Here is a 22,408-nt window from a genome sequence, read left to right on the forward strand (position 1 = left end):
CCCAGCACCCAGATTTAGGGCGGCTAACGCTCTAACGTTGACCCTTTGTCTCCTCGTGCGTGTTTTTATCCGAGCACTTTATTCTCCGGAAGGCTCTATTACTTGTGCATACTTCATAGTTAGCAGTGAATGGTTGGTTGTGTTTCAATAGTTCACTGAGCTCCTGACTTTATACAGATTTAGGATCCGGTTTCACTGACTTTGGACATCTGCATAAATTCCGTACAACCTCGCTTTGGAGGGTGGTGTAAATCTGTCCCATTAATGTGACCATTTCCCCCCTCCTGTTATGTTCTTGGTTTTGCTCCACATCATTCTCCAGCGAAAACATACAGGCGCACGTTTGCTGTTTTCTTCGGAGTTCTTCCTCAGATTCCTGGTGCTACTTGTGGTTTTCAATCCTGCCTTCTTCCCTCTGAAACTTACCCAAACGATGTACCATTTAGGATTTTTTCCTGGGTCCTATCTTAGGGAGTGTTTACATACTCATCACCTTGTCCTGGTTTCTCTCCTAATCTGGGTGTGTTTTGGAAGAACAGTTCAGGAACACAGACTAAATAAACGCTCACATCCCGAGAAACGGGTTATAGATGTGCCTACTTTCCAGGCTTCTTGCAAAGCGGGGTCCCTGAGAGCTTCACCGAATTACCAGCTTTTCTCTAGGCACATCGTGCTGACTGTTGGTGAAGATGAGTTAGTGAAATCATGTGCTAATAAGTGTAAGGTCCTGTGCCCTGCACACTGCGTTAGTTGGCTTCACGGAGAAAAATGCTGTTTCATAACCCCAGACTGTACTTGGGCCAGCCAGTCTCTGGGAAGGTGCAAGACCTTTTTTAGGAGGACAGAATGGGAGTCGGTAGGTTAGTAGTCACCCCCTAATTATGAATCGTTAGTGTCATCTTTATATACGAAATGTGTTCTCTGAGCATATAATGAATGTGTTACGGAGGGGGAGGAATGAATAGCAGCTGCTCTTGTCAGTTTTGAAGGCATATGGAGAGAATAAAAGGTCTCCAGAATTTCAGCGCCTTGTGGTTGAATCACAGAAGTAACCTAAGATAAACTCTGAACTTTTATTATCTGTGAGGGGTGCCTGGCTGGCCCAATCGGAGGAGCATGCGACTCTTGATCTCTGGGGTCGTGGGTTTGAGCCCCATCTTGGGTGTAGAGATTATTAAATAAACTTGAAAATATCTGTATATTAACTTTTTACTTGTGCACTTGGAATTAGAAGCTTATTTAGCTGGAGGTGATTTTGTAAGTAAACAGGTTTACCTTCTTCATTAGATGTGATTTCTCTGAGACTCTATAGCTACTTAGTGGCAGAATTAAAACTAGCACCCACTTCTGACTCCTGCTACAATGTTTTTTCCTACCTGCTGCACTTCCCATCCTGTGATGTAATGTAAAACCATAAGGCAGAAACTACCTTTGGTGTTAACGTTTCGCAAAGTGTCTAATTCTAAATATGTCCACGTGTTTATAACCAACTTACTTGTAACTTGCTGGCCTTAGGACTTAAATTTTTGGATCGGAATATTTGGAAAGAATAAAATGTTAAATTAAAAGTATAAACATTTTAATAATTTTTTCAAAAACAGCTCCGATTTAATTTTACCAGACATGGGGAATCTAGACATCTTCATGTCATGTGTGATGTACATTCTGAGATCCAATTAAACTGAAAGGCAATTCAGGATTTAGAGATCCGGTTTGAGCATTTTTAATTGTAAAGTGATATTAGTAAACCTAATGCCAGCAGTTCCTTTTTTGAATTTATGTTCATTAAAATATACTCATTTTAATGGTCCCCTAAAACCTCAATATATTCACAGGTAAAATATGACCTTTTTTTTTTCTTTTTTTAATCATCTCAGTGCATGTTGGATAGTTTGCTCAGATGCCAGATGTTGTCTGTGTAGTCTGTGGAGAAGAATGTAAACATGAATCATTTTTAGAATTTGGAAATAAGATTTCTGTGTTTGATTTGAAACCTGAATATTTGCTCCCACATAATTTGAAAATGCAGGGTATTTCCATTTGTTCATATGCCTTTCTTAGAATACTTTTTTCTTTTTAAATAAATTTTATATAGCTTCATTTTTCTCCAACCCCCCCCCCCTTTCTTTTTTCTTGGTTGATTAGGACCTTGTGGTACCGGGGCTCAAAACCCACTAAAATGAGTAAATAAAACCTGAATAGCAACAATGTCCACATTTGCTGCAGTAGAAATCTAAGACTCTGCTCAAAAGTAAAGACCTTCAGTGCTATTTGCCTCAGTATTTTTGCCACCACTAGTCTGTTACAAGAAGTGAAGAAACCATTTATTCATCTAAGATTTATGGAATTCTAGCCCTTGAGAAGCTGATAGTTGAGTAGACAATTAAGCACAATATTGTGTGAAAACACCACTAAGAAGCGTGCAGACCTTGGGTGGGAAAGGAAGGAGTTAGAGAAAATTTAAGGAAGTGATGCCAGAATCTGGGATGGAGATAGGAGTTGGGGGGTGCAGGGTTGCCACACTGAAAGGGGTGGGGGACAGAAAGAGTAAGCAGACCAGGAGAGTCACTGGAACTGAGTCTACAGAGATAGTAGGAAGTGAGATCGTGAAGGACTGTATTTGTGCTTTATCCCAGGACTCTTAGGAATGAGTAAAGTGATCAGATTTGGTTTTTGGAAAGATAACTCCATGTCTTGTAGAGTAGAGATGACTTTCAGATGAGAAAGGCTGTATTTATATAGTTGAGGTTTGAAATTATTAGGACTTGATTAGTGATGCAGATGAGGGAACAGATCAAAGTAAAGTTGTTCTGAATACGTAGTTTGAAATTGGTCTGCATTTTGGCTGAGAAGTCAAAGAGCGTAGCTTCAGCTTTTGTTTTATAGAGCTGAGGAATATAAGGAATTAAACACTCACTGAAGTGCCTTACATGTAGTGGTTCGGTAAATATTATAACTAATTACTGTTGCTTCTGAGTGGAACAGTCATCAGGGTGGACCAGTTTTGTTGTTGTTGTTGTTTTAAAATAACTTTGCCTATTTTGACTAGGATTAAGTTAAAGACTATCTATCTGTGTGATAGAATCTGTTATAAATAGAAATTCCCAGTAAGAACTTCTCAGATCACCACCGTTTGAGATAATACAAAAAGAAAATAGAAACCAAGAAGGGATTACTTCTAAATAAAAGGTTCTTTGCAGTAAAGAACTTCTAGAACAACACTCTAAAAATCTGGTTTTCGGCCTGCTGTAAGGTGATGAACTAGATTTAAGCTGCTGTTCTCAATATTGTGCTGTTTCAGGACTCGGAAGCTATAAATCAAATGTTTCTTGAGCACCAGCTATATGCAGAACATTGTGCTAATTTTCAGGCTTTTTGCTGCTGTTAGTTGTCAAGGGAGTGGTACAGATTAACAAAGGAGCTTAGACTCCAGCTGATGAAAGAAAGCCTGTGATAGAAAAGTGTAATTGCATACACAGGGGCAGAGTACCTGTGTACCAAAAACACCGTACAGAAGTCCTTGACCAAAAGAAAATAGAATCACACTGCACAAACATATCCATTGCCTTCTTGCTTTCTTACAATATTGTTTTGTATCCAGATGTATAGCCATGGAATTGAATTGGCTTGCCAAAAGCAGAAAGAGTTTGTCAAGAGCTCTGTGGCGTGCAAATGGAATCTCGCGGAAGCTCAGCAGAAACTTGGTAGCCTAGCCCTGCATAACTCGGAGTCCTTGGATCAGGAACATGCCAAAGCACAAACAGCAGTATCAGAGCTGAAGCAACGTGAGGAAGAGTGGCGGCAGAAAGAAGAGGCTCTCATACAGAGAGAGAGAATGTGTCTGTGGAACATGGATGCCATTAGCAAGGATGTTTTTAATAAGGTATGACTCTTGATTGGATCGTAATGAAAGAAGAAACTGAGTGTTGGTACAGACCGGTTGTGCACACCTGGTAACAAAGCAGCAGAATGCTGTGAATCGCGTACAGTTTTGACAGCTGATGAAAGTGTTGGTTACAGGGAACCTGTGTCCCCCGTAGTGTCAAATGTGCGTGGTCGTGACGTGACTGTGTGGCACTGGGTGTGAAGCGTAGCGCACTGACTGTAAGCGTCAACTCTGGAATCACACTGCCTCAGAATCTCCGCTTTGTCACATGTGCTGGCTTTGTGACCTTGGGCAAGTCACTTACCCTCTGTAAGCCTCAGCTTCCTCGGTGGTAAAGGGTGGGATGAAGACTGAATATGGTAATGCCTTAAAAGCCCATAGGATAGGGCCTGGCATGTGGTACAGCTCAGATGTTACGAGAGCTTTCTGCTGTTCTGTCGGCTTGCTGTCCGCTTTGTAACACTAATGTGTAGATACTGGATTTATTAAGTAGCCTTTTCACTGTTACTTACCAGTGTGTATTTAGTAACCCGCAGGTAGTAATCCATAATCCAGATTGAGCGTTTCCAGCGTTACCGAGAGGACTAGTACAGTACTTTGCCATGTTAGTAGTTATTAAGAGTAGTGTTCTGTTTCTCCCTGGAGTATGTAGGCTTTATTCTTTGACTATTGTGTCTGAAGAAAAAATGGGCAATGAAATTCATTTTTACTCATCGGTAAAGTAGTACTTCTTTTTCTTTGTACTAAACTTAACTCTTAAAGCTTCAGGGATGGACGGCTCTTTCTTGTGTAAGTCCATATTCACTTTATTTTTAACCATCATTACTCTCGATTCTCAGTCTGTAACACTATTTGTTTCTGTGCCAGCAGCTGCTCTCAGCCTCCCCTCTGAAGCACTTTTAATTTCCTTCCCCGAGACCAGCCCTAGTTCTACTGCAGCAGGTCATACACACAGGTTAAGTGCACACCAGTAGTTCAGTCAGTGCCTTATTACATTGAGAAAAATTGTGTGAGTGCAACATGCTTATTAAAAAAAAAAAACAAGGGTGCCTGAGTGGCTCAGTCAGGCATCTGACTTGATTTCGGCTCAGGTCATGATCTCATGGTCGTGAGATGGCGCCCTGCATTAGGCTCTGTGCTGGGCATGGAGCCTGCTTGGGATTCTGTCTCTCTCTTTCTGTCTCTCTCTCCCTCTGTCNACAATACACAAGTATGTAAAATAGAATTGAAAGGCTTCCTTCACTTCCAGTTTCATTTCCCCAGAGGTGAGCACTGTTAATAGTAAATTGTATCCTTCTAGACTTTTTATGTACTCATGCCAGTATATATTTATTTACCCCCCAACACACACCAAGATCATTCTTTATCTGAATGATTCACATACCTATGTGTTTATATATATTGTTCTAAGAGGTGTGTCTTCATGGCACTTACTTTATTTCTGGTTTGCGTTTATGCACCGTAACTATTAAATAATTTTTTTCTTTTAGAGGGAATGGTCAAAGCAGTGTTTCTTAGTTTTACAAAGTTAATGTCTCCAAACACAGTGGTCACAAAGAAAAAATTTTCATTTGTCTCTGCTTTTAATTGATTTTTTTGTTTGTTTTGTGGTTTTTTTTGAACTTGGGTTATAACATAGCCTGCATTTATACCACAGATTAATTAGGATTATCTTTATGTTCCAGTCATTTGCTCAAAACCGTACATTGATTTTGTCTGGGAGCTTGAGACTTGAGAGGACCGGTCTAGACCTGTGCTGTCCAGTTCGCTAGCCACATGCGCTATTGCGTGCTTGGTGTGGGGCTAGTGAGACCTGCTGGAAGTGTAAAGTACACACCAGATTCCGATAACTTAGTACCAAAAAGAATAAAATATTTCATTAATAATTTTTTTTGTCTTGCTTTCCTGTTGAAATGATCATATGTTGGGTATGTTGGGTTAAATATGTTATTAATTTCATCTGTTTCTTTTTGCTTTTTAATGTGGCATTATAATAGAAAACTTTATGACGTGGATTATATTTCTGTTGGACAGTGCTAGTCTAGATGGCAGGCTATATAAAAGAAAAATGCTTTTATTTTGAAACATAAATTTGTGTGCTTTCAGATTATAAACTGGCAGAGAGCTGGATTGCAATGTTCATTTTTGGCAGTAATGATCTCGAGGTTTAAATGTGATCACAGAATGTTCTGAGAAACTGTCCTGCCATTTTTTCTGGCTAGATAAAAACTTCATCTTGATCTGCTTTATGCCTTATTTAATTGAATAAGCACTTCCTTAATAAAAATTTGTACTTGATTTCAGAATCAAATTGTTTGGCTTTTCCTAAGAAAAGTTTACAACAAAGGGTCTATTTTAGGCTTATGTCTTAGCAAAGAAGTTATATCAGATATACTTTATTGGCTATATGCTTTGAAAAAGTTTCTTTCCATCAAGAACTCCAAAGATTCGACTAGAGTTGCAAATATTTAATGGGAATAAATAATGCAAAATGTATATTCGTGTAAAGGATCTCTCTGTGCTTTAAAAGGGAATTTTTTGTATGATTTCTAAAATTCTATAATTTTCAGACACGTTTTTAAAAACCTGATGAAACTCTAGTACAGAAAATTTTAACTTTTTAATCGAGTTTAACAGATAAGTTTAATGATATAATATCAGTATAATATTGTACCATCTCTTTATAGTGTTTATGAGAAGGATTGCTAGGCATTCGGTATCTGAGAAAGAAGACTCAGGCGGTATATAAAGTGTGATTTTAACCTTAAGATTTTTTTCCTTAGAGTTTTATTAATCAAGATAAAAGAAAAGAAATAGAAGATGAAGATAAATCAAAATCATTTATGCAGAAATATGAACAAAAAATCAGACATTTTGGTAAGTCTACTGCTTAGTTTCCTTCTTTTATAAAGTGGTATCATAAATATGTGTACAAAAAGTATATTTATTAAAATGGGAACCAGAAAGAATATAAGTGACAAAGCTCTGTTTGGGTAGCCACCGTTGGCGCAGTTGTATGGCTCTTGTTTTAGACCTTTTTTTTTTTTTTCTTTTGATAATAAATTGACAGCAAACTAAGTTGTGAAGAGAAGCAAAATTCAGTCTGTTACTATGTATTGCTCCCCTCTAAGACCTAGTCTTTGTTTACTCCAGAGCCTCCTTCCCTTTTCCAACTGGTCTTTGCTTTTTCTCTTTTTCCCTCTTTGCCTCCATGGTTATTTTATGGTGATACGGTTAGCACTCATTATTTTCAGGTTTTAGAAGAATTGCTATATAATTCATGCAGATCTTTCAGCTGCTATTCAGAGAAATACAGGAATAGAAATATATATACGGAGTACTGAGAATGAGTTTTCCCTGTTGAGGAAAAACAGCGGGCTTGGGGTCGATGTGAGGACCTCGCCCAGGAGGTGAAATCTGAGCTAGACTGAAGAAGGTCCCCATGTAGATGAGGGCGCGGCGGCGGGCGCAGAGTCTGGACATGGCACGGGGCGCCGCGCAGGCAGGGTGCCGCTCCCGGGGAGAGAGTGCTTCCCTAGTAATGTGTTAATTTAGTAAACGTAGTTTTCGTTTGTAATATGTTAATAAGCTTATTAAGTGACACTTGGAAATATGTTTCCAAAGGTGGTTTTTTTCCCCTAAGAATTTCGTTCATCCTTCAGTTAGTTATGTTAAAACAGTGGCTACAACTTTGGATTTCCCCCCTTTTTTATGTAGTTTATTCATAAAGGTTTCATTTTTCTCTTTTTTAAAAAGAGAAAGTAGGCTGTGTATCCGAATTAAGTCAAGAATAGAACCTGAAGAAATGAACAGAGTTTACTTTTTAAAATTTTGTTAACGAGTCTTAGTTGTGCTACTATTTGCCACTGCCTCCTGGAGTCCTTGCTTCCTAGGCCCGGGTGTCCCGCAGCGTGTCGGAGGGTCGCAGCCTTCGAGCTGCTCTCATCCAGACGGCACCCCGGCTGCTTTGGAGCCATGAGAGACCTATTGCTGCAGAACAGTTCCCTCACTGCTGCTGTAAACGGAGTACTTTAATAAGAAGCGGTTTTGCGTGGGAAATAACCCAGCCTCACGGGGTGTAACCCATCTGGCACTACAACTATTTGAGTCTTCAGTAAGACACATGACCATTCCATGACACCTGCTTCAGGGTGGGGATCTTTATAGGACCAGTGAATTTCACGAGCCTGTTGTCTTCATGTCTTTTGTTGCGGAATGAATCTCTGGGTCAGGAAATAATGTGGTGTGGGCAGTAAGTCACTGAGTAGGACTGCAGATCCCTAGAAACATGGATAGAAGGTAGAAGCATGGCACTGCCACGCACTGTTTCTGCTACTGGCGGTGTAGGTGTTGGGAGGCTGCCCTGGAATGTCCTTAATGGGGAGACCCCGTGCCATTGAATGTCTGCATAATGTCAGGCGTGCCAGGGAGACTGCTGCGTTTATAAAGCTTATGCAAGCAGGGAGGCGGCTGAGGAAAAAGGCTGACTTGACATCACACGTAGAGGACTAGTAAGGAGGGGTTTTGCCGTTGCCTGTTGGGTCTTCCGGTGTCTCATCCCGTAACACTAACCAGAGCCTTCTTGTCTTCAGAGCCAACCAGACCTCATAGCTACTCCCAGGTTCACACTGTGCCTGTTTCTTAATGCAAATGTACACTGGCTTTTTCCTTGGAGGAGATATCCTACTTGCCACAGCTCCTTGGTCCCTAGAAATGTTAGTGAGGCAGTAGGCTCCCAAATTTTTCACGTGTTTTTTCCTCCTTTCCGGCCTGCGTGTATCTTACCAGGACATCTGGGATACCTGCCGCTTCCGGCTCACCAGGTTCCGTCAGTCTGAAGCGGACCAGCTGGCAGGCATGCGGGATGATGGGGTGGTGGATGTCCCTGTGGACTGAATGGTGCACGGAGCAGACAGGAGCTTAGGCAACACAGTGAAAGTTTAATGTTGTTCCCGCTGGGCGCAAGCAAAAAGCATTTGTCAGAATTAGGACTGCATTGATACACTTCTTCGAAGTAAGCACATCTGGAATAGCAGCTGTAATTAAAGCTTCCAGCAGAGGCTTTCCAAACTTGGGTTGCATTCCCAACTCTTGGAAGGCATGGGCCTGAGAGCCACAGGCCTGTGAGCGGCTCCAGGGCCTGACACTGGTACTTCTCTGCGGTTTCACGTGTGCTTAACATTTCCATCATGCTATTTGTTGACTGTCTTACTTATGTGACTTTACCATCTAATGATAAATGGTACAGCCACATCGTGGAGTATTTTTAAGCAATGAAATCTTGGATTTCCCCCCCTACATTTGTATCTAATTTATTAATTTAGTTAATTCATGTTTTTTTAATATAAAATACCAATTTAGCAACAGAGTCTGTTTTCTTTTCAGTTTCACAGAAGTTTTATTCCACGTCCTGTGCATCTTTGATCTCATTTTCTTTGTGATTATCAGAGCTGCTTTTTGATGATCTAACGCAGTTTCTCATGGCACATCATCTGTTCACCTCCAGCCACAGTTAGCTGGGATTTAACATTTTTGAATCTGCGTAGGATGGTGTCAATGGAATTTTTACTGAAAGCTGTAAATGTTTGCATAAATACTATGACGGGATCTTTCTCATTTGTATTGAAGGTAGATATTCCATCTTCTCAGTGTAAGCACTTACATACTGCTTTTCAAAACCACATTGATATCCTCCTTTTTGAAAAACATTTAATATATTTTTTTAATTTTTTAAATGTTTTATTTATTTCTGAAAGGGAGAGAGAGGGACAGCATAAGGAGGGGAGGGTCAGAGAGAGAGAGGGAGACACAGAATCTGAAGCAGGCTCCAGGCTCTGAGCTGTCAGCACAGAGCCCGACGCGGGGCTCGAACCCACGAACTGTGAGATCATGACCTGAGCTGAAGTCGGAGGCTTAACCGACTGAGCCACTCAGGCGCCTTGAAAAACATTTGGTGTTAAAAACTCCTGAACAGAACGTGGTGTGAAATGAATAGAAAACTAATATGCATGATATGATTCTAATTTTTTTTTTTTTTTAATTTTAAGTGTTTATTTTTGAGAGATAGACCGCATGAGCAGGGAATGGGGAGGGCCAGAGAGAGGGAGACACGGAATCCGAAGCCGCTCCGGGTTCCGAGCTGTCAGCACAGAGCCCGACGCAGGGCTCAAGCCCAGGAACTATGGGATCGTGGCCTGAGCTGAAGTCGGACACTTGACCGACTGAACCACCCAGGTGCCTAATTTTATTCCTTTAAGTCATTAAAAATTAAGCCCCGGGGACCCTGGGTGGCTCAGTCGGTTAACTGTACGACTCTTGATCTCAGTTCAGGTATTGATACCAGGGTCATGAGTTCAAGCTCTGCGTTGGGCTCTGCACTGGGCATGAAGCCTACTTTAAAAAAATCCCAAAAAATACATTAGAGGGTTAACATTCACATTAATAATCTCTTGTAGGATTGCACATGGTTTTTCTGGATTTTTCAAATTCTTCACAATGAATATACATCATTTTTATAACATGAAAAAATATTTTTAAAGGGTTTATCCTAAGAATTCGAGGATGGCTTAACATTGCAAAATTTATTAATATGATTCATTATATTAACAGTTTATAATAGTATAACCATAAGACTTGGTGATCAGTTTGATGTGGGAGGAATGGAAATGTCTAGAGGAATTTCTAGAATTCTTGAGTGGGTGACATGGAGCCTCCCAAGCATTGCAGATGGCAGGGAGAGAAAAATGGGTTTGGTTTCAAATAAGATGAGTTTATGTGCAAACGTGTAGGTAGAAATCTCTGGTGGTAGGTGATTGGAAATTCAGGAGATCTGGGGTTCAGGAAATACAGAAAAAGAGGTTATTTAACTTTCATTGAGAAATTCACAACCTTGTTGGGATGTTTTTAGCACTAGGAAAATCATTAGTAAACTTTGAAGGATTCAAATCTGTTATTGTATAAGTATAATGCAAAGAGAAAAGGGAAATCAGTAAGGTCGTGTGTATTACGCGACCATTTTAGGAATCAGGTGGAATATTGAGAGCTGATGGATGGCTTGGGATTTAGATGTTCAGGAAAATACATAGGTGAAAGCATATAATTAAAGTATTTTAATTCATCAAAATAAAGTTTTTCAAGCATTCAGAGATTGGTTGGCCAGTTGAAATGACTATATTAGTTTTCACCAAAGTATTTAATAATTGCTGAAAGAATGAATGTGCCCTTTTGTGTTGATACTGCCTAGTATGTCCCCTCTTGTCAGGCACTGTCCCAAATGCTTCATGTGTATTAACTCATTTAATTCTCAACAGAAAATCTCTGAGTGAGATACTGTTTTTAGCCCTATGTTACGGAAGAGGAAAAGGAGGCATAGAGCTAGCCAAGGCATAGGAGGGGTTAAGGCCAGAATCTGGACCTAGGCCGTTGGTTTCTAGAGTCAGCTTGCTTCAGTTGCCATGAGAGATTGTGCTACTCTGTTGTTTATTAGTTTGTTTGCAAATTCCAGAATACCCTTATCGTAATTTCAGTTGTGTGGTTCCACTAAAGCCATTGATTTTCTTGAAGTATTTTGTTCATAAAATTTCACACTCTTTCCACAAAGGTGTGTATGAACTCCTGTAACCTGACGTCTCAATTTCATGATAATCAGTATGCATTTTTAAAATCCAATGATGATAGGTATTTCTCAGATAAAGAAAAGCTGTGGTCAACCTCGAGTGTTAATTTTGTCTTAGGTATTAAATGGATAGTTTGAAATTTTTAACATTTAATGACACCCTCGTGGTCCCTATAAATGTTACTCACCATTTCATATTATCCTTTCTCTAAAAGAAACCAAAATGGATAGGATTTGGGTGGCTCAGTAAGTCACGATGCTGCCATGGAGAAGTAAACAGAAGCAGTGCTCTCTGTGTGGATGGTGGGTAGAGTTGAAAATACCTCTTCAGGACTATAACAAAGCTAGCGCAAAACTGCTTCATAGGATTTATTTTATGGCTTCAAGTGTAGGAAATAAGGATTATGCTTTCTTTAGCTCTGACCTTCAGAAGTTATTAGACTCTTGAACTGTAGCTTGAGTAGTAGTTTTAAGTAACTTTCAAAATCATTGTTTCTCAGAATTTAAAATGCCCTAAACACTATATCCGAAGCATTGGGAAAATACTTTATAAAGCTTATGAAACTCTTTATGAGAGATGCTTCCTCACTTTTTTTTTAATGAGAAAAATTAATCATTTATTGTCAGTTGATTCCCATGTGTTGCTAAATGTGTGTTTGTCAATAAGACATTTGTCCTCAGTTTTGTTCTTATTTGTGTTCTAATGTGGAACTTTAATATATAGAAGTTCAGTTTGTATCTAGAGGAAAGATTTCACTGCCAAACTTGAGACCACATTCTAAGATTTCCATAATGATTCAGTGACATACAGACTTCTTTGGATGAGTCTTAAGAGTCTAAAGCTAACATTGTTATACTTAATTTATTCAAGTGTAAAACTCACTGGACAAAATTAAAAGCTGAACGCTCCACTGGTTCCATGATGGTATTGACTTTGGACCACATTGCTTGTTCATTTGGATAAAGATAAAGATACACCTTAAGTGGAATTTGGATTAGCTTGGTATTTTGAAGCAAAATGGCATCTGCTTTCAAGTATGCTTAACTAACTAAAAGGTTTTATTTTCTGTGTGTTATAAACATGACTAAATGGTTAAAGTATGTTTAGTATTATAGTAACCACTGGATTGATTTTCTGTGCTGTCTACATTTGGTGTTATCAATTTAGACATTTTTTTAATAAATTAGAGATATTGTGGTTTTTCACATTTATTACGTCTTTGTTTGCTAAGTACAGTTTCTTGAGGTTTTGCTTTCTTTTCCATGTTTCTAATAGGAAAATTTGTATTCTGTGAGTAAATAATACCGAGTGTCTTGAAATCACATGTGCTTACTTCAGCTTAGGATGACTAGCTACCTCAGTTTGCCTGGAACTTCAGGCATTCCTCAGACGCAGCATCTTTGGCTTTAAATCAGTCACCCTATTTTAACCTAATTATTTGAAATAAAACTTTCTGTGAATTTTGGAAGCTATATCCAATATATTGGGTATTGCTTTAAGAGTTTTATCCTTGTTTGTTCTTTTACCATAACATATTGCTGTAGTAATATGAATTGTCTTTAAAGAGAATCATTTTAAAATATAATTTCTTTGTTTATAAGAGTGTTTGACAATTGTGATTTAATCCTTTATTTTACAGGTATGTTGAGTCGATGGGATGATAGTCAGAGATTTTTGTCTGACCATCCACACCTTGTATGTGAAGAAACTGCTAAATATCTTATTTTATGGTGTTTTCATCTAGAAGCCGAACAGGTATTATGTGAACCTTGAGTTTCTGGGAACCTTAATGAAATTCTGGTATACTTCTTTTGTTTTTTGTTTTTTTATGTTACTTCCTTTAAATGAAAACAGGAAGATTATAAAATGGAATTACAATTTTTTGTCTTTAGATCTACTTGAGTTTACTGTGGGGATGTTTATGTTTGCTTTAGTTAGCATATGGAAACTTTTCCAGTAGGCTAGTTTTGCCGCCTCATTTCTTTGTTCCCATATGCCTAGTTGAACCTATTTGAAAATCATGTTTTAACCTGTTTGAAAATCATGTTTTAAAATCCAGATAGTAAGCACAATATCAAATATATTTCCAGAGGTATTTCTTGGTAATTTTAATGTCTGTTTTCAGAAAGGGGCTCTAATGGAACAAGTAGCACATCAAGCTGTTGTAATGCAGTTTATTATGGAAATGGCCAAAAACTGTAATGTGGACCCAAGAGGGTGTTTTCGTTTATTTTTCCAGAAAGCCAAAGTAAGTAGCTATTTAATGTTTTTAAGTGGGAAGATTAAGGGGCTCCTGGGTGGCTGAGTCAGTTGAACATCTGACTTTAGCTCAGGTCATGATCTCACGGTTCGTGAGTTGGAGCCTGCTTTGAATTCCGTGTCTCCCTCTGTTTCTGCCGCTCCCCAGCTCACACTCTGTCTCTGTCTCTGTCTCTCTCTCAGCAATACTAAAAATAAGTGAATGGCAAAGTTAAGTCTTACCTGAGACTTCTTTGGTCTGTATACATCAAAGGAAGCCACCCAACCAGAATGCAACAGGCTAAACCCTATAGATTTTCTAGTGGGGAAAAAATTACATTGCTGATTTCATGCTAATTTAAACTTAAGGGAGCTCTATAAAAGGCTGTCTACACTGCAGCGTACCCTTGTTCAAATGAATATTTGTGTTCAGGAAAATTAGAGTGCTGTATCGTTTAGTCAGCCAGTTAAGTATTGACTGCCTACGAATGCAAGGACTGCAGCTTATGATGCTGAGAATATAGTGTGGGTACATTATCCTCCATGTATATAAACTCACAGTTTAACAAAAATAAACTAAAAAAAAAGAACTCACAGTTAAAGAGAAATTACTTTTATAATGGAAAAAAACAGAAACAACCTAAAACTTAACGACTAGAGGAATGGATAAAAACAGTCTGTGGTACATAAAATATTATGCAGACCTTAAAATTCTGTTTAAGGGGTACCTGGGTGGCTCAGTCAGTTAAGCATCTGACTTCGGCTCAGGTCATGATCTCACAGTTTGTGGGTTCGAGCCCCACATCGGGCTCTGTGCTGACAGCTAGCTCAGAGCCTGGAGCCTCCTTCAGATTCTGTATCTCCCTCTCTCTCTGACCCTCCCCTGCTCATGCTGTCTCTCTCTCTCTCTCTCAAATAAATAAACATTAAAAAAATAAAATAAAATTCTGTTTAAGAATTTTTAATGATCTGAAGAAATGCTTTGCTGAAAATCAAAAGAAGTTCTATGTATTGGCCATATTAAAGAAAAATAGACACGTCTAGAAAGATTAAATACCATTTCACACTCACCAGATTAGTAATGACTGAAAAGTTGTACAAGAACAACAGTAAGAATTCACGTTCACTCTCATAGAGGTATAAATTGGTGCATCCGCTGTGGAAAACTTGCTAGTTGAGTTGAACAAGTGCTGGCTCCTGGCCGTGCTCCTCGGCATGGAGGCTAGAGGGCAGCTTTCCCGGCTGGGGTCCCAGGGCCTGTGTCTGCAGGGCCTGGCTGCGGGAGGCCTGGAGTCAACGCTGCTTTCCTGGTGACACGGACGTGTTGCTTGTTACAGGAGCAGATGTGGGACTCCAGCTGTCTTCTGTTCAGTCACACTTGTCACTAAATACTTTTGTTTGAGAAATAGGTTTTTTTTTTTTATAAAAGTATTATAAATGTTAACATGTAATGAGTTTATCATATTTTAGATAAGATTTTTTTTAATTCCTGGGTTTTCATTGCTAACACAGTGAACACTGACAAATAATAGCCCACATAAACAGGAGCTCCTCGGGTTCCTCAATTTTTTCAACAGTGTGAAGGGAGTGGGGGTCCTGAAACCATAAAGTTTGAGAACTGCTGCCCTTGAGAAACACTCTCCGTGTGCCCCACATACATAATGTTCAGGGGAGAATTGTTCATGGCAGCGAAAGCCTGGGAGCAACTAAGTGTCTCTTGACAGTAGAGGGAATAAAGTGGGGGATATTCATTTGGTAAAATATTAACCAGCATCACCGTGGATGAACAAGCAAGAATGTGGGGGAAGAGAAAAGTCACAGAATGATATACCCAGTATCTTTTAAAAATATTTTATATTTTTTATAAAGTTCCAAAACAATCAGAACTGAACAGTATGCTATTGAAGGATACATGTGTAAGCAGTAAAACCAAAGAGGCAAAGGAGTGACTGAAGAAGAAAGTCACGTTACTGGTAACCTCAGAGAAGGGAAAAGGAACACTCTTGGGAACTGATTTGTAAGATGCTAGTAATGATCCACTTCCTAATTTCTTTGGGTACGTGGTGGGATTTTGTTCCCTAAACTACATACGCATTTAACATGCTTTTTTGTATATATGATACATTTCAGTATACACAATTAGATGTTAGAAGGAAATACACCAAAAGTTTAACTTTGATTATACTTGGATGGGAGAATTATAAGTGATTTCCATTTTCTTTTTTATATACTACAGTGAACATATTTTCTTTTATAAACAGGGGAAAATGTATTAAGTTAAATGTATTAAATTTTAATGTATCAGAGTGATAGTAGCTCTACCTTAAGTGCTCTAAACTTTTCTAAAGTGCAGCCTAAGTGGAAAAACTTCCCCAAACGGTAGATTTTTAATCAGTAAATGATGGAGTTGGCATTTTAGTTTTGCTTCTGATGACTACTCTAAATTTCACTTGACACATAAGTATAATAGAAGCCATACTTTCTTTTTTGCCTTACATTATTGGTTATGCTTGGACTAGTGCTTGTTAATAGAATAATGGAATATAGCCAAACTGTGTCTCTCCTTTGAAATTTACTTTGTCAAAATAGAACTGAAAAGTCTTTAATCTTAGCACTGTGTTGTTGATAATTTTTTAAAATTAAGGAATAACTAGCTTTCTTAGAGTGCTTGCTTTGTGCCAGGTACTATTCTTATAACTTTACATGGATTAGCTCGTTAAATCCTCCTAAGATTTTATGAGGGTTATTATTTCTATTTTACAAGCTAGGAAAGTAGCGTAGAGAAATGAAGCAAGCGACCCATGGGTTACTTACAGCAAAAATCAGTCCAGTCTCTCCAGACCTAAATGCCTAGGCCTTAGGCATGCAGTATAGCCAGCCGTTGTGCCACTTGGTTCCTTGAATAGCTAGCTGCATAGCCATTTGAGAAGGGGCACCTCTGGATATGTAGGCTAATGTCCTGGGTGTCCAAACAAGTGCCATTTATTGATTAAGGTGAAATGCTATAATTAAGGAAATGGCTGTTAAATTAATAAAAAGAGAAAATGGCAGCACAAAATGTTGTCTGCATGGTTAGTATGGATATAATGTTAATAACGAGTCCACATGGGGGCGCCTGGGTGGCTTAGTCGGTTAAGCGTCCGACTTGCGCTTAGGTCATGATCTCGCGGTTCGTGGGTTCGGGCCCCGCGTCGGGCTCTGTGCTGACTGCCAGCTCAGAGCCTGGAGCCTGTTTCAGTCTGTGACTCCCTCTCTCTCTCTGACCCTCCCCTGCTCACGCTGTCTCTCTCTCTCTCTCCTAGAAATAAATAAAAACATTAAAAAAAATTAAAAAAAAAATAACGAGTCCACATGACCTAGACGGCATTAAAGAAAAAATAGCATTCCACACAAATGGGCCCAGGGATATCATGGGATGAGATTTTGACAAAATCTCTTCCATCATCGGAGCTTAAAGCCTGAAGTCCTGTTAGTGTAGAGGAGACCTAAAGTGGAGGCTACTGCCAATTGGGTGTTTTACATCAAGAATCTTGCTTGTTTTGTGTACATGATTGGAGGGAGTTTCCCTCCTGCAACGTAGTATTCATACTTTTTTCTCTCCATAACATTGAAAAGGTATTTGCTTCACTAAAACACTAAGGTATTTCCATAATGGAGGTGAATATTGAATTTTACTTGGTTTTCATGGTTTTACAAATAGGGAGTATAGAGATGGAGAGTTACTATAGACAGTTATTTTATAACTTTATTATAACTTATAATAGTTATAATTACTATAAACAGTGAATAGTGCCGCATCATTAATTGATGGAGAATTAGGAGGTTTTAAGACTAGCCCTTGGTTGTTGTTGGCAGTGGGAAGGAAGAGAATGAATGTGACAGGTTCAATGAGGCGTGCTGTGGATCCTGTCAAGAGTCAAGAAATATCAAGAGTACCTACTTTCTTTTATTATATTTGTGTGTGTGTGCACGTGTGTTGTTTATATTGCTGGCGCAGAGGGAGATGGAGGAAATCAATCCTTAGTATTCACAGATTTGACAGGGATCTTGGTGGTTTCTCCATAAATTTAAACTGTTCACCTTATCTTTACTTTCTCCACTTTAGATCTGATATATGTTTGTTAAAATTTACTGTGTGGTCTGGAAGTCTTAAAAAACACAGTTCATGGTTTTTTTGTGTTTTCTAGGCAGAGGAAGAAGGTTATTTTGAAGCATTCAAAAATGAACTTGAAGCTTTCAAGTCAAGAGTCAGACTTTATTCTCAATCACCAAGTTTTCAACCTATGACAGTTCAGAATCATGTTCCCCATTCTGGTGTTGGATCTATAGGTTCATTAGAATCCTTACCACAAGTAAGTTGGAAAAGTAAATACTTTATAAATTTATTAGTTCACATGATTTTTGTTCTTTTGGACTATTCTTACATGTAATATATGAGATCATTTTAAATATTGTTGCCTCAAAAGAGAACTCTCGTGCTATGTTTTGTCACTAGATTTCTTCTCTCTTTTGGGTATTTAGACACTAAATTCCACTTCTTTAAGTATAGAAGAGTTGAGTTGTACCTAAGCATTGTTTATTTTGCTTTGTTTTGTTTGGGTGGTGAGGGGAGAGAATATCCCAGGAGGCTCCACACTGTCCATGCAGAGCCTGACATAGGGCTGAGTCTCACGACCTGTGAGATCATGACCCGAGCCAAAATCAAGAGTCGGACATTTAACCGACTGAGCCACCCAGGCCCCCGTACCTAAGTGTTCTTAAGGGCAAGTGTTGCCTATTGGTCATCTCAGTCCTCAACTTCTTAAGGTGGCTCCTGAGGACACCTCATTCTCAGTAGAACTGTGCCGTGAGGAGCTTCTTAGGACAAATTAGCTTCAGAGCATACGTAAGTGGCAACCAAGGTGATTTGTTACACGAGTGTATTTAATATTATCTTAAGTGTTGGCGTTGCCTGTCAAACATAACGTGTTTATTAGTACATTAATGCACCTTATGCTAAGCTGCTCTTTCTAGTAATATTCCACAGCTGTCTGGGCCTCTGATGTGAGATCAAGATCAAGTAGTGTGTCTAGCATGAAAGATTTATGTCAGAAGGAGAGGTTAGACCACTCGTTTGTTTGATACTGTGGATTACAGTTTTAAGTTCCCACTACAAAATCACCGCCTCTGCTGATTTTAGTGGCATTTTAATTGAGCCCAGTCATCTCTCCTGTCTAGACCCCAAGATTCTAAAACCAGCTTTAGTCAGCTTAGTCTGTTGCCTGCATAGTGGAAAGGGAAGTCTCATTCAGAAGACACCGTGACGAGAGCCCTGTAGTTTTAAATCTCAAAAGAGGTAGGAATTGAGATTTTCAATATCTGTATCTATAACTCTATAATTTCACCATTTCACTTACATCAATTGAAGGCCAGAGTGACAGTTTAAGGAAAACAGATGATAATATTCAACCAGAAATAATAGTTCTCAAGGATAGAAATAATCAAGGTCTTGATTTTTACATAAGTAGTGATGCTATCCCCTGGTTAGATATAGAAACAATATTCCCGCCTCTGTCCTACAGAGTGTATCTTCATGTCTTTAAATATGGTAATGATTTTCTCTTCTAGTCTTTGAGAAATCGTCCACAGCTGAGTAGTCTTTCCAAGGGAATTCTATGACTGTAGGCCACTGCCAAGTCCAATACATGAATCTCTTAAAATTAAGATATCACATAATGAGTACAAAGGAGAAAAGAGTTCGAGGGATGTCTTTGGTTCTAAACATAAGAGGGAAAAGATCAAGGCGCCTGGGTGGCTCAGTTGGTTGAACGGCTGACTTTAGCTCAGGTCATGATCTCGTGGTTTGTGGGTTCGAGGCCCGCATTGGGCTCTGTGCTGGCACCTCAAAGCCTGGACCCTGCTTCTGATCTGTGTCTCCCCCTCTCTTTCTGCACCTCCCCCACTTGCACTCTCTCTCTCTCTCAAAAATAATAAACATTAAAAAATTTTATTTAAAAAAAAGAGGGAAAAGATCTACATTAAAACAGAACAGGCCTGTATCATCAGAGAGCTGCTTCTGGTGCTGAGACAACTAAGTTCTTATCACAGATATCAGTAGCCTCTGAGGTCTGCTGCTAAGCACCCCTTGCTGTCACATTTGTAAGGTGCAGGGGCTGGGATTATACAGTTTTGACACTTTTAAATTGCTGATATTATCAGGGTTGTTCAGCCTTAATTCATCTGGGCTAACAGACTCTTCCTCATGGTTGGAAAAGTTGAGCATCTTGGGCTAATCCTCCTGAGGGAGGGAAGGGCTGTGTAAAATTTCAGCTGGATGCGCAGAGGACTGTCAGCTGGTTGAGGGAAAACTTTTGGAAGAAAAGCCTACCATAATGATGATATCCCATTTTTATTGTATCAGTTTGTAGATTGCAAAACGCTTTTGTATGTTGTTTCATTTAATCTTCTCAAAACCCTCTGCTTCGGATTCATTTGTTTTTATGGATGAGTAAACTGAAGCCCATGGAGTTGGAGCAGTCTGCCTGAGTCAGTCAGTAGCCGACTGACTGATCGCTCAGGTCTGGGTCTCTGTCCCCTGCGCTCACGCACCTGCACGCTGGACGCAGGACAGATAGGCCCCATCACTGGGACGAGGGTGTGTGTGCTGGGAATGCTGCTAGAGGAGCATACGGGGCAGTCCGTTCAGTTTGAGTTTGGATTAGGTTTTCGTAAGTGTCCTCATAGGTTTTACACTCCCTGGGGAGATGCGTAGCGAGTCGTGGAGGAACCCCCTCCTGTCCAGTCTTGGTAGAGTAAGTGGAAGCTCCGTTCTGAGGGCCTTTGGAATCGCGCTTGCGTTGTCAGAAAAGGTTTCAGCTCTGTTTCTTTGGAGAATGGGATAAAGTAATGAAAGTTAAGTAATTGTTTATAAAACTTAAATTTGGGTAACGCTTTAGCTTTTTATTTTTTTTTCAGTTGGCAACAATCTTGTGACATAAGTCACATGCCCTCATCCTTAGTTTTGAGAGAACTAAGCCAAGGCCTCTTAGAGGCGTTGTGACAGTTACCTTGGGTTTTTCCTGTAGACCAGCTTTTAACCTTACTACGTTGTGCTAAGTTTCTCTTTCAGGACTGCGTTGCATCAGGTGGTGGAGGCAGGGCTCGAGCTGAGGTCCAGCGTCCCTCAGTCTTCCGACCTCAGCTGTTTGTGCCGCTGCCTTCATCAGGACTGGGTTGGGAACAGTCTAACTTCTGGCTAGCTTTCTGACTCTTAAAATAATGGAATCCCACGTATTGTACTTGATTAAGAGGATCTTTTGAAAATCCTGCCTCCTTATGAGATGGGAAAGTTTAAGGCATCTATCCCTTTGGGCTGTTTTCCTCATTGGTGTTCATTAAATAAGCAGATGAACCTGGGTGGTGACGGTGGCAAAACGCGGAGCAGCTGACAGACGTTCAGAACAACTGAACAGATAAAGTGGAATTCTTAGGGAAGAATTTCCTAAAGTGCTGGGTCTTTAAGGGCTTATGTCCCTAGTCATGGTGCTTTAACAAATACCAGTTTTGTTTTTGCATTTATTAAGTAAGGTTTTCTTCTTAGCTTTAGAAATGGACAGAATATTTAGGAGTTAAAAAAATCAAAATTAAAATGTTCTTTTATTCTCAGTTTTTAATATGTGGATCTAAGTACCTCTCAGAAGGTTAAGAATTTCTCATTTGAGTTTGTTTCTAACCTTTGAAAAACCAAAATACACTCTGAAGGGAACTATAATTTTTACTCAGTAATTGTTATTTTTTCCTTATTTAAGTGTTTTGCATTTTTAACATTTACTGTGGTAATTAGATTGTAATCTTGAAAACGCATTGCTGACTCGTCATATTTATCTTTTAAATTATCAGTAGCTTTGTACATATAATTATATGAAAGATGTACCCTTATATGACTAAATAATTTAAATTGCACCATTTTGTTAAAAGGAAAAAAAGTTTATTACATTTCTGTTTTTAACATGTATCATTCCGTCTTTGCCACATCCTCTTTGAATGGTCCTGTTTTTTTCTTTTATCTTCATGGGTTTCCACCCAAGTTTGACTTCAGAGTCCATTTTCTTTCCCACATAGTTCACTACACTGCAGACATCTAGACAGTGTGAAACTGAGCATGTAGTTGCATATCCTGACGTAAAACTGGTTATCATGCATGGTTTCTTCCCTCTGGTTTTGTTTTCCAGAATCCAGATTATCTTCAGTATTCTGTCAGTACAGCTCTTTGCAGTTTAAACTCAGTGGTACATAAAGAAGATGATGAATCCAAAATGATGGACACTGTATGATTTGGTTAAGACTGCTGAGGCCAAGTGCTATTTTGTTACAAGAAAGGAAGAACTTGGCTATTTTCTTGACACTTTTATGGGTGCTGCACTTTATTTTTGTTCGGTTTTGATGGGAGGGAAGAAAAGAGTACTGAAACGTTTTGTAAAATTTTTTTTTATGTGCTGCTAGGTTTTTTGTTTTTTTTCTGAAGAGAAGAGAGTGGTACCATATGTTGTGGGAAGTCAAACTGGACTTTTTTTTTTTTTTTTTTTTTGNAATCTTATTGTTCTCAATTTTGGAATCAAAGTAGGAAAATCTGCACAAATGCAATGTTTACAAGAACTGGTTGATTCTAGGAGGCGTCTGCTACAGTCCC

At 39.1% G+C, this 22,408-nt stretch overlaps 1 protein-coding gene across 1 annotated transcript in view; it reads left to right on the forward strand.

Moving 5' to 3' along the window:
• The window catches only part of CDC37L1 (cell division cycle 37 like 1, HSP90 cochaperone), a 22,680-nt gene extending 370 nt beyond the window's left edge, over nt 1-22,310 (forward strand). Inside the window, exons 2-7 of the mRNA XM_077759446.1 lie at nt 3,602-3,883; nt 6,670-6,763; nt 13,142-13,257; nt 13,628-13,750; nt 17,928-18,092; nt 21,951-22,310. Coding sequence (XP_077615572.1) covers nt 3,602-3,883; nt 6,670-6,763; nt 13,142-13,257; nt 13,628-13,750; nt 17,928-18,092; nt 21,951-22,052 — 882 coding nt within the window. The 3' untranslated portion in view covers nt 22,053-22,310. The remainder of the gene's footprint in view (nt 1-3,601; nt 3,884-6,669; nt 6,764-13,141; nt 13,258-13,627; nt 13,751-17,927; nt 18,093-21,950) is intronic.
• Nucleotides 22,311-22,408: the final 98 nt, after the last annotated feature.

The sequence above is a fragment of the Crocuta crocuta genome, unplaced genomic scaffold (assembly GCF_008692635.1).
Source record: "Crocuta crocuta isolate KB4526 unplaced genomic scaffold, BGI_CrCroc_1.0 scaffold41, whole genome shotgun sequence".
Lineage (NCBI taxonomy): Eukaryota > Metazoa > Chordata > Mammalia > Carnivora > Hyaenidae > Crocuta > Crocuta crocuta.